The sequence below is a fragment of the Equus przewalskii genome, chromosome 15 (genome assembly GCF_037783145.1).
Source record: "Equus przewalskii isolate Varuska chromosome 15, EquPr2, whole genome shotgun sequence".
Taxonomy (NCBI): Eukaryota; Metazoa; Chordata; class Mammalia; order Perissodactyla; family Equidae; genus Equus; species Equus przewalskii.
Genome location: NC_091845.1, coordinates 5,788,896 through 5,808,308, shown reverse-complemented (window position 1 = coordinate 5,808,308; position 19,413 = coordinate 5,788,896). Strand labels below are relative to the sequence as shown.

General features: G+C 54.4%; 1 protein-coding gene across 2 annotated transcripts; it reads left to right on the top strand.

The window, feature by feature from the left end:
* Positions 1-202: 202 nt before the first annotated feature.
* On the top strand, positions 203-13,150 carry RHO (rhodopsin). Of its 2 annotated transcripts, XM_070574709.1 has the most exons (6): positions 203-290; positions 6,585-6,753; positions 8,552-8,720; positions 10,024-10,189; positions 10,296-10,535; positions 11,383-13,150. In XM_070574709.1, exons 1-6 carry the CDS (start codon positions 228-230, stop codon positions 11,491-11,493), a joined length of 918 nt encoding a protein of 305 aa, XP_070430810.1. In that variant the 5' UTR covers positions 203-227; the 3' UTR covers positions 11,494-13,150. The 2 variants fall into 2 exon arrangements, with proteins under 2 accessions (XP_070430810.1, XP_070430809.1); XM_070574708.1 differs by lacking the exon at positions 203-290 and having other exon boundaries at positions 6,282-6,753.
* The last annotated feature ends 6,263 nt before the right edge of the window (positions 13,151-19,413 follow it).

The window sequence follows — 19,413 nt, the reverse complement described above, 5'->3', positions numbered from 1 at the left end:
TGCTGGAGTCCAGGGAGCTCACCAACCCTGCATGAGAAGCCCCTGATCCGTCCGTCCCTGCGGCCTGCTCCCTTCGCCCTCCACTCTGCTTGCCCAGGAGGTAGCATGCCATCCGGCACTTTATGCGGAACCCTGATGGCAGGAGGAAGGGCACTTGTTGAAAACCACCCTCCTGATTAGACATTGGTACTTTACAGGGCATCTGTGAAGTGGGCAGAGCAAGGCAAATGTACCCATTGGAGAGAAGACGACAGGCCCCAGAGGGGAGTGGCTGCAGAGGCCACCCAGCGGTGAGTGCCGGGGCTGGACCCCTGCCCCACCCCCTCCTCCCTGCCTCCCTCTGCATCTCTCTTTGGAGATGATGGAGGAAAGTAAAGAAAGGGAGCCAGACAGTTGTGCCAACAGAACTCCTCCGTGGAGTGTCTGATTACTTACGATCACGCATACTCTCTCGCGCTAAACATTTATTAATGTGTTAGGATTTCCATTAGCGCGTTACTTGAACTGAAATCATTTGCATATGGCTGGGAAAAAGAGGGGAGAGGGAGAAAACAGCCCCAGCCACCCAACAGACGTCAATCACAGTGACAGATCAGATGGTCCATGGCTAGAAGCAGGGGGAGGGGCCCAGCCTGAAACTCCAGCTCGCGTCCTCTCAGCCAAATAACACAAAATGAGGCTGTGCTGTGCCAGGTTCTGCTGCCACAGGGAAGCTACACTGGAGCCCAGAGTCTGAGAGACGAACACCGTAGCTCCCAATAAATCAAGTACTTACTGAGTTCCAGACAGCGTGCTAAGCACTTTCTACACATCATCTTATTGAGTTATTGAGTCCTCAGCAGCCTCCAAGGATGTCCATTATGCAGATGATGAAACTGATGCTCAGTGACGTTCTCTTTTCTTTCATTCAATGAATATTTATTGAACCAAGACAGGATTCACACCCAGGCACATCCTTTGCACGTAAGCACTACGTTCTGCTGCTCTCCTGTCCCGACTAGGACAGGGTGTTGACCAGGTCCAGTCCTCTCTCCAGGGCTCAGTTTCCCCATCTGTACAGTAGGGCCTCCTCCAGCTCTGACACTTAGGTTCATGCCTCAGTTTCCTTCTGATGATCCTGGTGACCCCTCACATGCTACAACGAGGAAGGCGCCACAGGGATCTTGAGATGCCCATTTCACTAAGAGGAGACTGACGTCCGGAAAGAGGAGCAGCTGCACAGCTTGCAAGTGGTTCAGGCTGCAGCCTGATCCTGACCTCCAATCTCCAAGTCCTCAACACTGTTCCCATGTTCTTGGAAGGAGGAAGTAAGGAAACGGGGGATTGAGTGGCCCAGAGAGAGCCCTGGGCCAGACCTTAGGGGGGCCTGGCTCTAGCCTGGCCTCAGCCATCTGGGTGTCCCCATGTACCTCAGTGAGGCCAGCAAAGCCAGGAGCTCCTCATGGCCCTCCATCTGCTGGGCAGATGCCCCTTCTCCAAGCTTGCTGCTATGGCAGATACCCCTGACCTTCCACTTGTGGCAGCCCTGCCCTGGGGACAGGTAGGACCCCCGGCAAAGAGGCTACCACTGGGCAGGCTCTCACCCTGGGCGAGGCACTTACCCCAGTACTCCCTGATACTCTTCCACCCAGACTCCAGAACATCGTCCTGGAATGGGAACTTGGTCATGCCTGTAACCCTCAGTGGCCCCCACTGCCAGCCAGCTAGCACCTGAACTCAGACCTGCCCTCCCTTCCCTGCCATCTGCTCCCAGGGCCCCAGTGCTTCCACGCGAGCTGGCCCTTCCCTCCCTGGCCTTGACCCAGCAAGCCCCCTGCCTAGATTGAGGAGCCTCCCAGGCTCCTTCCTGGTCCACCACTTGGTCCTCTGGGCTCCCACAGCACTGGGGCTGGGAGCAAATCCCCGCCTCTCCTGGTTATTAGTTTTTCCCATGGCTGCTGCCCCCTAAGATCGGGAGCTCTTTGAGGGCAGACACTGTGTAGGCTTCATCTCAGTGTCCCCAGCACCCAGCCCAGGGCCTGGTGCATGGGAGGTGTTTGGCAAATGTTGGGGTAGGAAGAAAAGAGGGAGGGAGGAAGGGCGGGAGGGGGGTGATGGAAGGAAGGGGAGGAGAGTCAGGCTGTCTTCCCCCTCGACATTTTCAGCTCAGTCTGAGGCCTCCCTCAGCCGTGGTGACGCAGCCAGGTGAGGCTAAGCCAGAGAGGGGAGGAGGAGGAAGAAGAGGATGCTGACCAAGCAGCACCTCCATGCAGAGGCTTAGGAGCTATTCGCGCGCTGCCCACTAAGCCCTAATCCTCCCTGGCCGAGTCGGAGCCCTGCGCCTGGGCTCCCAGAGGGCTGTGCTGCGGAAGCCCAAGATGGCTGGTCTGTCCTCAGAGACAGCCAACCTTGGACCCCTGTCCCACCCCTTACAGCCCCTCACAGCCCCTCACAGCCTCTCAGCCTGGCTGAGAGGGAGGCCGAGGGGCAGTTGCTCAGAAAGTCACCCACACTTGGGCTTGGCCATTGGCCTGCTCTGTGCCCCTCTCTGGACCACCTGACATGGGAGACAAAATTGCTGGGGGATTAGACAGCCCAGGTTCAATGGCCTAGGTTCAAGCCTGGCTCTGCTGAGGAACCTCAATCCTCTGAGCCCATTTCCTCAGTGATCAGAGGAGACCTGACCACTCAGAGAGACCTCCTCACAGGGGTTAGGAGGAGTTGTTCATTCATTCAACAAACATGTGCTGAGCATCTATCCTGGGCTGGGAGCTGGGACGCATTCTCTAGAGAGATGGGCAGGCAGTCTCTAAGGAGACAAGACCGTTGCAGACAGCGCTAAGTATGCAGTAGAAAATGAATGCAGTGGGGTGGAGGCCCTGGTCTGTAGAAGTGGGGGATGGGGTCTCTCCAAGGACATGGGTCACTTGCTGAGACCTGAATGAGATTCAGAAGAGGATAACACTTTCAGCCACACTCACTGATCACTTACTGGGAACAGAGCAGGAAACAGGCATGAGAAGAGAGCAGGCTGCACCTAGGCTGTGTGGCTGCAGAGCCTCAGGCCAGATGTAAGGGTCAGTATGAAGAGGCCGTGCCCACAAGGGAGGACTAGGAAACCAAAATTGTAAGGTCTCAAGGTCAGTGAGCTGGGACCGGGTGGGGAAAGCAGGTCAGGTTTACCCTATAGATGGGTGTGGATCCCCAAAGTTTCCTAGTCCCGGCAAACAAGCCTGGAGAGGGGAGGTGGGCCTTCCTGGGCTCTTAGGGTGACTCAGAGCCACAGGCTAGAGCCCAGTGCTACCCCCTGCCCTCAGGGCCACCACTGCTGCCCCAGGCCTGTGTGACTCAGTGAGGGCCTTTTCCACGACCCCAGCACAACCCTTTTTCCGTCATTTATTTTTACATGGCGCCAGTAACTGGCAATCCTTCCTGAGAGCTGTCTTTGGTGTGGGAGGGAGGCGTGGCCAGGCAGGTATAGCCCAGCTGTCACTGGTTTGTCACGTGACCTGGGCAGCTCACTGCGAACTCTGGGCCTCAATCTTCCCACTTGCAAAATGCAGCAGGGGAGGGTCAGAGTAGGTGACTTCTAATGACCTTCCAGCTCCCTTCATGAGCTTGTTGCTCTGAACACAGAGCACTTTTCATTTAAAAGAAAACTATTTGTCATGCCTTACAGAATACAGAGCACGGTCACTTCGGTGATGGCCTTTAATTCCCCATCACCTCATCCTGTGAGGGTGGGATTATTAAACTCTTACAGAGGAGGAACCTGAGACTTAGAGAGGGGAAGTACTTACTGAGATAACCTAGATCCGGTAACTCAGTCCACAGATATTTATTGAGCACCTACTATGTGCCAGGCCCTGGGAGTGCATCAGTGAACAAACTGACAGAAATCCCAGCTCTTCTTCCTCAGGGGAAACTATTTACAACACTCCTGCCACATGCCAGACTCCATGCCGGGCTCTGGGGACCCTGTGTGAACAAGACAGACCTAGCCCACCCTTGTAGTGTCATGTTACAGCCTGGGAGATGGACAAAAACCATGTGAACAGAACATGAATACGAAGCTTCCAGGCTGTCATAAGCATTAGGAGGTGACAGGCAAAGTGCTGAGATCCAGGGCTCAGCCAGGGTGGAGCTGTGTGTTGGCCACTCTGGACTTAGGGAATCCAGTGCTCCCCCGTCTGTCTGGCTACCAGGGGCCACGGCAGAATCAAACCCTCCACCTTGACCTCATTAGCACTAGGCCTAATCACTGGGCCAAGCGCCTTAAACTGCAAGAGGTCGCACCCCACTAGCCTTGCCAGGCCACCCCCTGCACTCATTCCACCAACAAACATTTCGTCAGCCTTCCATGTGCCAAACCCTGACAGCACCCAGGACGGAGGGGTCTGGTCCCCAGGTGGGCTGGAGGGAAGGGAGGCATCTTTCTGAAGCAGATAGACCCAGGAATCTCAGGGGAAGAGAGACTGGGTGAGAGAGAGCTTAAGGGATAGAAGTCTTGTGGACAGGGACACTTCCCTGGCCAGCCTTGAATCCCCAGCTTCAGGGCCTTTGCACTTGCTGTTTTCTCTGCCTGGACATCTCCACTCCCTAGATCCTCCAGGGCTGCCCTCTTCCATCACTGAGTTCCCAGTTCAAACTTCACCTTCTCAGAGAAGCCTTCCCAGGCTGCTCTAGATAACAGAGTATTGGGAGCAGGTCACGATCTGAATTTTTCTTATTGTTATTTGTTTCATTACCTGTTTGTGGGGCCTCCTGCCCCCACAGAATGACACTTCCTGCCAGCAGGGCTTGATCCTTCTTGTCCACTGTGTGCCCTAGAACCAAGCACTTTGTTTGGAACCTGCTCGATACACATTTGTGGCTAGATTGTGGTCATCATGCCAGGCACACCCAGCTACCCCACTTCATTCTGGGAGGTATCATCATGCTCCTGTTACAGGTTGGGGGAGCCTGTCAGTGTCAAGCCTCTTTTTGCCCCCAGAGCTCATCCTGCTGTCCCAGGACTGGCCCTCATGGGGTTACCTGTCACAGAGCATCCAAGGTCCCCTGTTCCACCCCAGCCTGACCAGATGTCCCCAGACATACCCCGTGTGCAGCAGTGTCCAACAGTCCTGTTTCCAGGGTCCACCTCCCCTTACACTGACTCCCCAGGAGGCTGGGGCCACACCCACCTTGCTCACTGCAGTGAGCCAGCGCACAGCACGGAGCTTGGCACGCAGTCTGCCTCCTGGCTGCAGAGCCATGCTTCCGAGCCCTGAGAGCCTCTGTCCTGTCCCTGCTTTAGTCACCCTCTCCCTGGGCCCCTCCTCCATCCATCTTTGGTGGCATCTGAGCCACCTTTCTGTCCCCAAGATCTGCCTGAGGCACTGCCTACTGCCCACTGCCCTCTGGATGAAGCCGGGTTCCTCAGCTTGGCATCAAGACCCATCAGAGCTGGCCCCAACCCATGCGTGGCCACACCACAGATGGGCCTCAGGCCTCTGCCCAGCCTCTGTCTTCAGTCTGTGCCGTCTTCCCCACTTGGCAACCTGGCAAAGTGCTCCCGTCCCTCAGAGACCCAGACCCTGACACCTCCCCCAGGCAGGCAGCCTCCCCTCCCAGGCCCAGGATCTGTCCTTCTCACATCAGAGTCCTCCTCAGCCTAAGCTCCTCCTTTCTTGATCTTTGTGTCCCCAGGGGCCTGCACATAAATGTTTGATGAACCGGTGACTTCCAATTCAATGCACCAAGTGCTAATTGAGCTCCTGAGCTATGCCAGGCTGTGTGTCTCGCACAGGGAATGCCAAAGTTGGCAGCATACGGCCCCTGCCCTTATGTGAAGCTCATAATCTGGCGAGATGGGCTAGTGTCAGTGTCCAGTGACTGGATGAGCCAGGAGGAGACTGAGGTGGGGAAGGAATAGGTAAGGGGCTGAGTGAGGGGAGGAGAGCCTCTGCCCTCCGGAAGCTCCTGGTCCTGTCAAGAGGAAGATGTCAGCTCGTACTAAGCCGGAGGGAAGTGGGCCTGGAGTCAGAGGTCGTGATGCCAGGCCAAGACCACCAGGCTGAGGTGGGCAGAGATTCCTGGAGGACAGAAGAGTTGGGGGCCGGCCTCCTGCCCTTTCCCAGGGTCCCCAACGCCTCCCCTCCCTGACCCTAGGCTTCTACCTAGAGTGACCTTGGCCCCTCACGGAAGCCAATTAGGCCCCAGTTACAGCAGCGGTGATTAATATGATTAATAACGCCCCCAATCTCCCAGGTGCTGATTCAGCCAGGAGCTTAGGGAGGGGAGGTCACTTTATAAGGCCCTGGGGGGGGTCAGAGCCTGGAGTCGTCCAGCCTGAGCCCTGGGTGGCCGAGCTCAGGCCTCAGCAGTATTCTTGGGTCGGAGACGCCCACGGGGCAGCCACAAGGGCCGCAGCCATGAACGGGACGGAGGGCCCGAACTTCTACGTGCCCTTCTCCAACAAGACGGGCGTGGTGCGCAGCCCCTTCGAGTACCCGCAGTACTACCTGGCCGAGCCGTGGCAGTTCTCCATGCTGGCCGCCTACATGTTCCTGCTGATTGTGCTCGGTTTCCCCATCAACTTCCTCACTCTCTACGTCACGGTCCAGCACAAAAAGCTGCGCACGCCTCTCAACTACATCCTGCTCAACCTGGCTGTGGCCGACCTCTTCATGGTCTTCGGCGGCTTCACCACCACCCTCTACACTTCTCTGCACGGATACTTCGTCTTCGGGCCCACGGGATGCAATGTGGAGGGCTTCTTTGCCACTCTGGGCGGTATGAGCTGGGATGTGGGTGGGCGGGGGCACAGGAGCTGGGGGCGTGGAGGCATCTGGGGACAACCCTAAGCTTGGGCTGGCGGCTGAGAGACATTCTCCGCTCTGCAACATCCAAAGCCCTCACTTAATCAATGAACACCCTTGGTGACGATAAGCTTGGCTGCGTTTGTTGAGGGCAGGCACTGGATACTGTTTATCTCACTCGGAGGGGTGCCATTGTCCTGCTTTCCAGCAGGGAAGCAGGTTGAGAGAAGTCAAGGATCTTGTCGGGGTCGCATCGTGGCGGGGGGCAGATCCGAGTTTCCAGCCCACATCTCTGTGGCCCCTAAGGCCATATTCTGTTTCCCTGGGAGCAGCTGAGCTGGATCAGACCCACACTGGGCACTGGGGATGAAGGTGGACAAGACAGATCCCTGCGCGCAGAGCTCCCAGGCTGGGGTGGGTCACAGATCCTCAGTCCTTCAGTCACTGGACTTTGCCTGTGCTGCCAGGTGATGGGCTCAGTCCCTCCCCCCAGCATCTATCTGACTCCCTTCCCAGCCCACCTCCAGCTTTTCTGCCATGCTTGAATGCTTTTTGTGTTGAGGAGCTCATCCCCTTCTAAGAAAGCCCTTCCAAAGGGAGGCACTAGACCTGTGTGGTGGTCTGTAACTTTGAAAGATGCTTTCAAGTATTTTCTTTGATTGGAAAACTAATGGGGCTGCTTCAGAGATAACAGATCCCATTTAGCAGATGAGAAAACTGAGGCATGGAGAAGCAAGAGACTCATTTAGGGATGTGGCAGGGCAGTGACCAGAGCTTAGATCTCCCGGCTCAGATCCAGGAATGTTCTCCCCAGACACACAGCCTCTCAGGCAAGCAGGAGATGCAAGAGGTGGTGATTACAAAGCAGGGAGACGGGGAGACCCAGCACCAGGCACGAGCACTGCTCTCCTCCCTGTCTTCTCTCTCCTCACATGTCCAGGATGCTTCCTCAGTCCCATTCACAGGGAATCTTGGCCATCATGGGGTGTTTGTCACCTCAATGACCACAGGTCACCCAGTCTCAGGCCCGAAGGCAGGGATCAGAGAGGGGTGCCTCATACAGGCAGAGCCCTCTGCAGCGGCGGTCCCGGTCTACAGCTATAATCCTGGAATAGCTCTCTGTAGTGTTCGCTTTCACTCTCAGAAATGTCCCAGTTTGGCTGATAAATTCTATGGCCACCACCCTCCCTCTTGAGATTCTGGGGCGATATGCAGGACAGATGTCTGAATTCCATCATTATTTCCTCCTTCTTCCTTTGAGCAGAACATGATCCAGCTTCCTGGCTCTGGGAGAGGGTCCCACATGCCCAGGTTGTTTCATTTCCCTAGAGGGGAGAGGCTGCTGCTCCAGAGGGAGGGAAGGACTTCCAGCGCCGGCTTTCAGCTGCCTCTGCAATGCCCTTCAACAGGAACTCTGCCCCGTGCCCCGCGGAGGACACATTCTTCTGAGAAAACTCCCTACAGGGCTCCCAGTGCAATCAAGACCCTGTCATCTGATTTCCATGGCCCTCCTGAACCCGGAGCTCTGACTGAACTAAACTTCCTAGGATTCACTCTGCTCACTCCCCCTTGGCATACTGGTCCCTTTGCCCTGCACACCCGACCCTCCTCTTCTCAGTGTCCAAGGCCCTTTCACCCTAAGGCCTCGCTCCAGGCCTGCCCCAGGCTGCCTTCTCAGTTGCCCTCTCCCCATCTAGGAGGAGTGCTCCCTCCTTAGATGAGAGTGGGTTCCAGGCAGGTGGTGTGTTGACCGGCAGCTGATTGCCTTGCAGGTGAAATTGCACTGTGGTCCTTAGTGGTCCTGGCCATTGAGCGGTACGTGGTGGTGTGTAAGCCCATGAGCAACTTCCGCTTCGGGGAGAACCACGCCATTATGGGCGTTGCCTTCACCTGGGTCATGGCACTGGCCTGTGCTGCACCCCCCCTCGTCGGCTGGTCCAGGTAATGGCGCTTAGCAGAAGGGAGGGGTCTCCCAGCCAGGACTCACACTCAGAGCTGTCTGGTTCCAGGCACTGAGCTCATATGCCCCCTGTCCCAAATGCCCACCTGGCAACTCTCCCTGGGGCAGAGCTCAGGACAGGGGAAGAGAGGATCGGACCCTAATGTTGCTAAGGGGGCTAGTCCCACCTCCTGCGTCCCCATGTCAAGGAGAATGGAAGATGCCCCAACCCTTCACCTTGGCCGTGCCCCTAATCCTCAACTAAGCCAGGGCCAGGTTCCAATCCTCTTTGGTCCAGTGCCCCATAGGCAGTTCCGTCTGACCTTGGGCCTCAGCCCCTGGGGAGGCCGAGCCTTCCTCGAACAGGTGGTGACATTGCAGCCCTTGGGAACTGGGTCCTGTCCAGCCTCCAGGCCATTGTCTCCAAATGGGGCTGAGATAAAAGATGGGGGGACAGTGGTTTGGGAAACTGAACTGGTGACTCCGTTGGTTCCTAGAGGCCTCGCGTCCCTCTGCATCCAGGAAATTCCCAATCTCTCTTCCCTTCCTCCTCTCTCACTCTTCCTGGAGTCAATTTTTTGTCCCTTGCTAAATTCAAGCCCGCTCCCTTCTGTCCTCTTTCCCTGTTCTCTCCAGTCTGGCCCAGTTACGTCCTCATAGGCACAGCCAACAGACACTCCAGGTTTTCTGAGGTCGGTCCGATACCACCATCCTCTGAAATCATTGAAATATCCTAACCACATGCCCCAGGGGCCTCTTGTTTCCAGAAACTGTGGAAAGATCCTGTAGTTACTCTGTGTGCCCATCTTTGGCCTAGGAAATACTCTTCCCCTGTTGTTAGTAAGGCCCCAGTTTGTACAAACTGCCTCAAATACAGAGCTTGGGAGCTTTTCCCTTCTTCCCCACGGCCTCTGCCCAGCATAGCCTGAGGCCTGGCCTCTGGCCACTAGTGGACAGGGAGTCGGGTGAAGAAACACATGGGTCAGCAGTGCGCAGGCGGTGCAAGGTGGGAGACTGGCGGTCTCATGATAACACCACCGCCAAACAAACAATGAAACAACACTGTTTTCACAAGGTGCATTTGAGTCTCTTATCTCAGTGGATTTGATCCTCGCTGTCACACAGCCAAGTAGATATTTTATTTTCCCCATTTCACAGAGAGGGAAAGTGAGGCTCAGAGCAAGGCCAGCCTCGCAGCAGGTATGTTGCCGGAGCCAGGACTCTGGTCGGCTGTGGCTGTTTCTCAGTCTTTCACATGTGGGTCTCCCTCATGTCCCTCCTGCCCCATCCCTCACCTACCCTCAGGTACATCCCAGAGGGCATGCAGTGCTCATGCGGGATTGACTACTACACTCTCAAGCCAGAGGTCAACAATGAATCCTTCGTCATCTATATGTTCGTGGTCCACTTCACCATCCCCTTGATCGTCATCTTCTTCTGCTACGGGCAGCTGGTCTTCACAGTCAAGGAGGTACGGTCCTGTGCTGGGTGCTGGGGACATAGGCATTAATTGGGTCGAGCCCAACCCCCATCCCAAAGGAGCCGCAGTCTGGACACCAGGCCCTGTGTCCCTACAGGCAGCTGCCCAGCAACAGGAGTCAGCCACCACCCAGAAGGCCGAGAAGGAGGTCACGCGCATGGTCATCATCATGGTCATTGCTTTCCTGATCTGCTGGGTGCCCTATGCCAGTGTGGCATTCTACATCTTCACTCACCAGGGCTCCAACTTTGGCCCCATCTTCATGACCCTCCCGGCCTTCTTTGCCAAGAGCGCCGCCATCTACAACCCCGTCATCTATATCATGATGAACAAGCAGGTGCCTGCTGGTGGGGTGGGGGGTCCAGGTCCCCCAGGCCACAGGCACTGCCCGCAGAAGATGAGCCACATCCTCCACTGGGCCTCAGCTGTCCCACCTGTAAAATCTAGTAGAGGAGTTGGTCTCTATCGGGGCATCAGAGTCCTCTGGGAGAAATGCAGATTCCCGGGCCCTCCCTGGACCGGCTGAATCAGAAACTCAGGGTGGTCTCAGGAACCTGCATTTCTGACAAGCCTTGCAGGGGACTCTGACTCTGGCTCATGTATGAGAAGTGCCAGTCCCCATGGTTCTGGAGGCCACTTTAGAAGTGAAATGGTCAAAGTCCCAAGTCTGAGAACAGGATATTGCCAGTCTCCACAAAGCTGAACAAGGAGCGAAAAAGTCTTGTTTTGGGGATGAATGGATAGTGTGGTCCTTTAACATACACCAGTGGTTTCTCTGCAGAATCCATGATCCAGCAGGGAAAACACGGTCTCGGGAGTCAGGCATGTTGGGTTCAAACCCCAGCTCTGCTGTTTTCCAGCTGTATGACCTTCGTCTTCAGTTTCTTCATCCATAGAAAGGGCGAAATCCCAAACTCTTGGATTCAATGAGATCATTTACAGATAGCCCGTGGCACACAGAGGGCATCATGGAATGTCAGCCGCTTTGGTTTTGGTCCCTGGCACTTCTGGGGTGGGGTCAAGTATGCTTAGCAAGTTCCCTCCAGGGAGCCAGATCTGAGAGGGGAGTGGAGGCTCTGAGGGCCAGAAATGAGGCAGGGTCGGAGGGAGACCTTGCCAACCACGAGAGTTGCTGTGCACACTCCGGTGGCCCCTGCCACTGACCCATGCCCCTTGCCTTCCAGTTCCGGAACTGCATGATCACCACCCTCTGCTGCGGCAAGAACCCGCTGGGTGACGACGAGGCCTCCACCACTGCCTCCAAGACGGAGACCAGCCAGGTGGCACCAGCCTAAGGCCTGCCAAGGACTCTGTGGCCACTCTAGGAGCCTCCCATCCCCCACACCCACCCACAGCCACCGCCGCCCCACCAGGAGCCATGCCTGTCGGAACCAGGTCCCATAGGCTCCCTGAATTTAAACAAATAATAATAATAATAATTAACGAGAGAAAAATGAGGCTCCCCTCTTGGCCGGGACGGCCCAATCTGGAGCCCTGAGTTCCCAGGGGCCGGTGGGATCTGTACCCCTCTTCCCCCCAGCTCATCTCTCAGGAACACAGAACTGTTGCTCTCTGGGAAAGTGTCCCAGCTTAGGGATAAGTGTCTAGCGCAGACTGGGGCACACAGTAGTGCTTAATAACTGCTAGATGGATGAGGGAAGGGATGAATGGAGGCATGAATGAAGGGATGAATGGGCAGGGAGAGCGCACCTGTCCTCTCAAACCCACCTTCCCAGCAGCAGCTCATCCTCCACCGCTGACCCTGAGCAATAGGCTCCCTCCTGAGGCCTCACCTTCTTCCCCTATAAAATAGATACCCGGATCCCCAGCCCTGCCGACACATGGCTGCTGTGAAGATCAAGTGAGGGTGTGTGTGTGTGTGTGTAAGCACTTTGTAAGTGGTAAGGAGCTGTACAGACTGTAGTTAACGTTATGAATAATATCAAAGTTAATTAGTTACTATGATCATCTCCTCTTGATAGCGACCATTTTGAGATTAGGCGATGCTCCAAGCATCCAGCCTCAGCAGCATTTTAAAAGTTAGCCAGGCGTCAAGGCCAGATCAGGGCTGGGGCTGGGCTGCAGGAAGGGACAGTGGAAGGAAGGCAGAAGACAGTCATCAGGTCTGAAAACACAACACCAGGGCACTGGAGTCTGGGGTCAAAGCTCCGCCCCGGAGCCCCCTCTTCCCAATGCAGCCTTTAAAGAGACAGGCCTTTCTCTCAGCTTCTGGAAACCACTCGCTCTCCTGCCCAGCACCTGGGCCACAGCATCTCTGAGCCAGTATACAGCTTCTAGAAGCCATGCTCATCTGCCTACATTTAATGAAGAGCTGAATCCCTAATGTCGCCCTTGTCTCGAAGAGCTTAGAAACAAAGAGTGGGAAATTCAGCGGGGCCCACCTTCCCTGGGGATGTTCACAGGTCCCCGAGTCCAGCTCCCTCGCTGAGCCTGTCTTCAGTGGCTGCAGTCCATTCTCCTGTCTGGAACTCGGGGGCGTCAGAATTGAGCTGCCACAGTAACTGCCCCCTCCTTCGCCACATCACCAAAGCCAGAAGCTCCATCCCTCCCAGCTCTGCCTGAGACTAAGGCAAATTGGGGCATTAAAAGCTCAGCTCCTAGACCTGGTGTTAATGGTGGCGGTTTTTGTCATTCTCAAGCTCTTTATCCACAGGATGGATTGAAACCGGCCAGCATCCACCTCGTCTCTGATGCTGGGATGCCTGGTGTGAACGACTGGCAGACCCCCTGGGGATGTGGGATGAAGGGAGCAAGCTTGGGAATGGGAAAAGCCCCAACTTTGGAGTCACAGAGATCCAGGTGACCTGTGAAACTGCAAGCAAGCTTTGTCACCTCTCTGAGCCTCCTTATCTGCAGAAGAGCATGTTTTTAACTTGATTGAGGTCACATTGGTTTATAACGTTATATAAATTTCAGGTGTGCATCATTATATTTCAGCTTCTGTATAGACTGCATTGTGTTCATCACCAAAGTCTAGTTTCCATCGTTCACCATACGTGTGTGCCCTTAACCCCTCCACCCTCCCCCAACCCTTCCTCTCTGGTAACCACCAATCTGTTCTCCTTATCTATCTGTTTGTTTGTTTAACTTCCACAGATGAGCGAGGTCATATGGTATTTGCTTTCCTCTGTCTGACTTGTTTTTCTTAGCCTAATATCCTCAAGGTCCATCCATGTTGTTGCAAAAGGCATGATTTTGTCTTTTTTATGGCTGAGTAGGAATACCATTGAGTATATGTATCACATCTTCTTAATCCATTCATCTATTGATGGGCACTTAGGTTGCTTCCAAGTCTTGGCTATTGTGAATAATGCTGCAATGAACATAGGGGTGCATGTATCTTTTTGAATTAGTGTTTTCATGTTCTTTGGATAAATCCCCAGCAGAGGAATAGTTGGATCATATGGTATCTGACCTTGAAGGGATTAGATGAGATGGCAGACTTTCTGTGGTCATCCCACTTCCTGCAACACAGCAGATGATGGGAGACTATTGGCATTACCCGGGCCTTGGCTCAGAGCTGGCCTTACTGGGGACACCACCTGCAAGGGGAACAAGGTGGAGATATAGCTCCCAAGAGTTAATCCCATCCTCCAAGGTGGGAAGGGGTGACAGGAGCCTGAGCTGGAAGATCCCCGGTGCCATAGTGGGGCTAGGGCAGGTAATAGCTGGAATCTCCATCTATTGCCCCTCTTTGCTTTGTCTCCCCGGGTGATGTCAGTCAGGATTCCTTTGGCTGCCAGTGACAGGACATCCGACTCAATAGGGCTGAACCAAAAGGAAGAAATTATTGGTTCCCCTAAACAAAAAGCCCAGGGCTTCAGGCACAGCTGGATGCAGGTGTTCAGAGGATGTGATCAGGCTTCTTCATCTCCCCTTCTGGCTGTGTGCTGGCTTCTTGTGCTGGCTTCCTCTGTGCTGGCTTCTTGCACAGGCCAACTATCCCCAAGAGGTGGCAGAAATGGCCACCAGCAGCTCCAGGCTCAGCAAGCCATGCAGAAAATTGGCTTCTCTTTGCTGACATTTCCAGCAAAGGTCCCAGGTAGGGTTCTCATTGGCCAGGCTGGGTCACCTGATTGCCCCTGCAGCACAAGTAGAGTTAACCCCATATAAACCAAATGGTCTGTGGGTGGGGACAGGAAGAGCCCAGGGGAAACCCAGGGGTGATGTTACCAGGAGGAGGGCCGGAGGCCGGGTGGGCCGAACAGCGGTGACCCAGAGGGGATGGACTCTGTCTAAGTCGGTGATGTCTGGCTAGACCAGGCTCCCTCCCACGCAGGGAGAGGAGGGAGAAGATCCCCATGCTGGCCCCGCAGGTCTCAGCCTCCGTTTCAGAGGCCGTGTTGGGCCAGGCACGGCAGTGGGAGGCACAGTGGTACTGCAGCTGCCCTGCTGGCAGACAGCCCTGACCCCAGACTCCCCCACCCCAGTCCACTTATTCTGCGGAGTGGTACGTTTGTCTCAGCCTCGCATCCAGAGAAAACATTTACTCTAAAACCAGAACGTTCTCTGGTTTTCCTGGAAGAGAGTAATTAAAGATACTTCCTTAATTACAATTGATTTGACAGCCACTGATGGGGCACTGGCCACGTATAAAGGCAAGAGCTGCTGACTCAGGCCGAGGAGAGGGTGTTGCCCACCTCGTCTCCAGGCGGCGACAGGCGGCAGGTTTGTGGAATGCCTGTCGTGGACAGTCATGTCTCCGCTCAACCCCATCTAGAGAAGCGGCCCCTAGGCCAGGATGCGCTGGGGACTCAGAGGTGGATTGGAGGGAGCAAGTCTCTGGGTTGGGACCTGGCCAGCCTCAGGGTCACAGAGCTCTCTCACCCCGATCTCGCCTCTCAGAGGAGAGGGCATGACTCCCTCGACACTGAGTCAGCAGGGACTGATGGCAGTCTGCCCCCAGCCCCCAGGTAGAGACGCACACTCACGGCACCCCACAGTGTCCCCAGCGAGACAGCGGGTGCCCTTCCCAGCTGTGCGACTTCAAGCCAAGTCCCTGAATTTTACTGGGCCTCAGGCCCCTCAGCTTTAAAGGGGCGAATCATCCCAGTTGGTAGAATTGTCTACAGGGACTAATGAGGTTATTGACACAAAAGCCACAGTGCACAGCAGGCCTTCAATAAATATGAGTTCCCTTCCCAGAGACGTGAGCCAGATTCAGAGGAGCAGCCCCTGGTGTGGGAGACAGGCACATAAAGAGATGGATATAATAGAGGGATCTCAGGAAAGGGGGGAACAAGTGCTAGCTGTCCCCAATATTCATTCCCTTTCTTTCTTTTAGCAATATCACCCAAGTTCTAGCTGGGCGCCTAGCCACCCAGCACGAGACTGCGTCTCCCAGCTTCCTTTGCACCTGCAGTGACATGACATTAAGGTCTGGCCAACAGAGTATAATCTAAAGTGATATACGCAGTCTCTAGGTTATGCATTTCAGAGAATGGAGGTGTCCTCCACTTCCTCTCTTCTTTTCTTCCTGATGGCTGGAATGTAGTCATGATGACCAGAACAGCAGCAGCCATCTTGGATCATGAGGTAAAACCTGTGGGCAGAAAACGGCAGAGCATCAAGAAAGAAGGAGCCATGCTGCCTAACCAGCCCTGTGCAACTTCTACTTGAAGCGTTTCATGAGAGAATGATCTCCTGCGTTCTTGTTTAAGGCATTGTGATTTTGGAGTTGTAGTTTATTAACTAACACAGAGGGCTTCCAGGTTGCAGCCCACAGTGTGGACTTAGGAAGATCTAAGCCCAGGTCCTAAGTGTATATATAAAATAGCGAATAGGAAATATTTACATGGATATTGAACATCTATTACTATTTCTGCCCTGCCCTCTATGCATTTATTGACCTAAAGTCACAAATGATGCCTAAAGTCCTGATGCCACAGGGGCTAGAGTGACACAAAACAGACACCTTGTAACTGCTTCCAAAAGTTCAGAAGATAGGAAAGCTCATGTGCAGGAGGAGCCCATTCAATGTCCCAAGACGGTAAAAAAGTTTCCATGAGAACCTGAGCTCCACACAGGCCTCAGGAAAGGTCGCAGAGGGGCAGCGAGCAGGGGTCCCCCAGCAGCCGGAGCCTCCCACGGCCACCTCGCTGTGAAGAGGCAGCCCTCCTGAGGAAGTCTTAGGTCAGGCAGCACATTGCAGAACTTCTTCCGTCTGAACGCAAAGCTCTATGCTGGCACAGCCCGGGAACAGGCTGTGGATGAAGCTCGTGGGGATGTTTGCGTCGCCGAGTCTTTCTCAAGTTCTCAGTTCTTGGAAATGCCCCACGAATGTGATCAAAATTGCTGCCCCCGTTTGCGCCAGCTTCTGTGTGCCTCGTTGCTCATCTCGTCTCCTGCTCTAGCGTGTTCCCGCAGATGGTTCTCAGGCTCCCTCCGCTCAGCCAGGCTGGGCTCTGGCCCTGCTTCCACAGCAATTCCACAGTTGAGCACCTACTGTGTGCCAGGCACAATGCTGGGCACTAGGGACATCACCCGGAATAGGACAGACACGGCCCTCCTCCCACCCCGCAGAGCTCAAAGGCTGGTGTGGGAGACGGGAGGCAGAGTTGTAGCTAGAGTGCTGGAGGCTCCCAGACAGCAAGTCCAGGGGCTGCTGGCAACCAGAGGAGGGGTCCCTAACCTTCCAGGGGGTCAGGGAGGGCTTCTCCCAGGAAGTGACATCTACATTGGGGCCAAAAAGATAAGTGGGCAACAGTCCGGAGAAGGTAGGTGGGTAAGTCTAGGCAGAGTGTCTCAGGTAGCTTACACTGCATGGCAAACAACCCCAAGACTGCATGGCTTAAACCAACACACTGTGTATTGCTGCTCATGACTCTGTGGGTCAGCCAGGCAGTTCTGCTGGTCTGGACTGAGCTTGGTTGAGCTCCGCTGGGTTCATTCAAATATCTGTGGTCAGTTGGAGCTTTGGCTGGGTTGGCAAGCTGTGGCTGGGTGACAGGGGTGACTGGGCCATGGGCCTCTCAGCATCTGCTGGTTGGCCAGGGCTTATTCACATGGGGTGGGGACTGGCCTAACATCACTTCTGCCACATTCTGTTGGTCAAAGCAAGTCACAAGGCCAGCTCAGATTCAAGGAGTGTGGGCGGAGCTGCAATGTCACATTGCAAATGGGCATGATAAGGGCAGGAGTGAAAAATTGGGGTATTCTTTTTTTAAAGATTGGCACCTGAGCTAACATCTGTTGCCAATCCTCTTTTCTTCTTCCTTCTTCTTCTTCTTCTCCCCAAAGCCCCGCAGCACATAGTTGTATATTAGTTGTGAGTGCCTCTGGTTGTGCTATGTGGGATGACACCTCAGCATGGCCTGATGAGCGGTGCCATGTCTGCGCCCAGGATCCGCACCAGTGAAACCCAGGGCCGCCGGAGTGGAAAGCATGAAATTAACTGCTTGGCCACTGGGCCACCCCTGGGGTATTTTTGCGTCAACCTAACACACACACACAGAGGAAACACAAAGGGGAAGCCCAGATCTCAGCACAAGCCCATTCCAAGAGCGACAGTGTGGTTGGACTGTGGGATTCCAGGGATGAGGAGGCTCCATAAGCCAGACTGAAGAGGTCAAACTTTCACCCATGGGCAGTGGGAGCTACGAAGGGTGCCAGGCAGGGGAACGATATCTGGTTTCACTCTAGAGCACTCTGACGGTCCCCGCCTTCCTTAGTCCAGACCTCTGGCGACAGAGAGTCCCCCGGGAAAATTCCGACAATGAAGAGACTACATAGCAAAAAATGCATGCCTGTTTTAAACCCATCCCCTCCAAATCCTACATCCTCCTCGGAGGCAACCACTGCTATTACCTTGGTATGAATCCTTTCAGACCTTCTTCCGTGCCTTCACTTACACACAGACACGCACACACAAGTTCTGTCTTCTTAGAAGGGGAGCATATTCCACACGTGCGTTCTGGTTCATTCACTTTCACTGCTGTGTACTATTCCACCATATGAATAGACCGCAATTTATTTGTCCACTCTCCTCTCGAAGGGCATTTGGGTTGTTTTGAATCTTTGCTAAGAGTGCGATAAGCGTCCTTGTGTATGACTGTAGGAGTTTCTCTCAGATTTATACTAGAGTGACAAGAGGGGGATGTGGCATCTTCAGTTGTATTAGACGTCACTGAATTCCTTAACAAAGTCACTACTGACTTAGCTCCCAGCAGTAACACATTTCTTCATGCTGTGGACACGCGGCATCGATAGACGTTTGAATGTTCGTCATTCTGCCGGGTGTGAGCTATGACCTCACCCTTGTTGTAACGCCCCTCGTCATTTTAAATGGCTGCAGAGCACAGTGAGGCAGTAATTTAGCCAGGCCCCATGTGATTGACTTGGAAGTCAATTCTTTTTTTTCTCTTCCAGATAATACAGCAATGATTTCTTTTCCAACTAATACCCTTCTAGGACAGACAGTGGAGTTGCTGGGCTCAAAGGAATATCTTTCCACAGGAGGCTGTGCCCCCGTCTACCCCCTGGTGGAGGCAGTGAGGGCCTCTGCATCCAGCTCCTGCACCCTTGCCAACAGTTTGTCTTCAGTATTTGTCAATTTGATGGAAAATGGTATCTTATCATTGTTTCAATTTGCATTGCCCTGAATGCCAAGGAGGTGGAGGATATTCTCCTGTGTCAGCCGACCTGTCTGTTGAATTGGTTAGCTACATTTTTTGCCCATTTTCCCAATGCATGTTGTCCTTATTTATGGAGACTTTTGCAAAGCAATTTTATTTTAAAATTGCTCTTTCATGACTTAAAGATTCCTTTCTTAAAAAACAAAACAAAAGGAGGGCCACAGGTTGACCAGGGAGTGTCTGCTCCAGGCAAACCCCACTGGGAGGCCTCCAGCTGCTACTTCTCGAGCAAGTGAGGCCAGCAGTGCCTGGGAACAGGAGCGGCTGCTAGGGCAGTGGGCCTGGAGAGCTGCGTGGCTGCCTCCACAGCCCAGGTGTGCCCAATGTTCCGTCAGCATCTCCAGCGCCCGGTGAGCAGAGGGCACAGAAGGGATCGAGCATCTCAGCTCCCATCATTTTGTCGTGGGGGCTGAGAACCAGAGAAGTCAAGCAACTCATCCAAGGTCACACAGGAGGGTTGGCTGAGTTGGGGTGCCAGCGAACAAGGCAGGGCTGTGGTGCCCCATCCCAGCCCTCCCGCCCCAGTCATCAGCTCAGAGCCTCCCAGCCCAATCAAGGGCT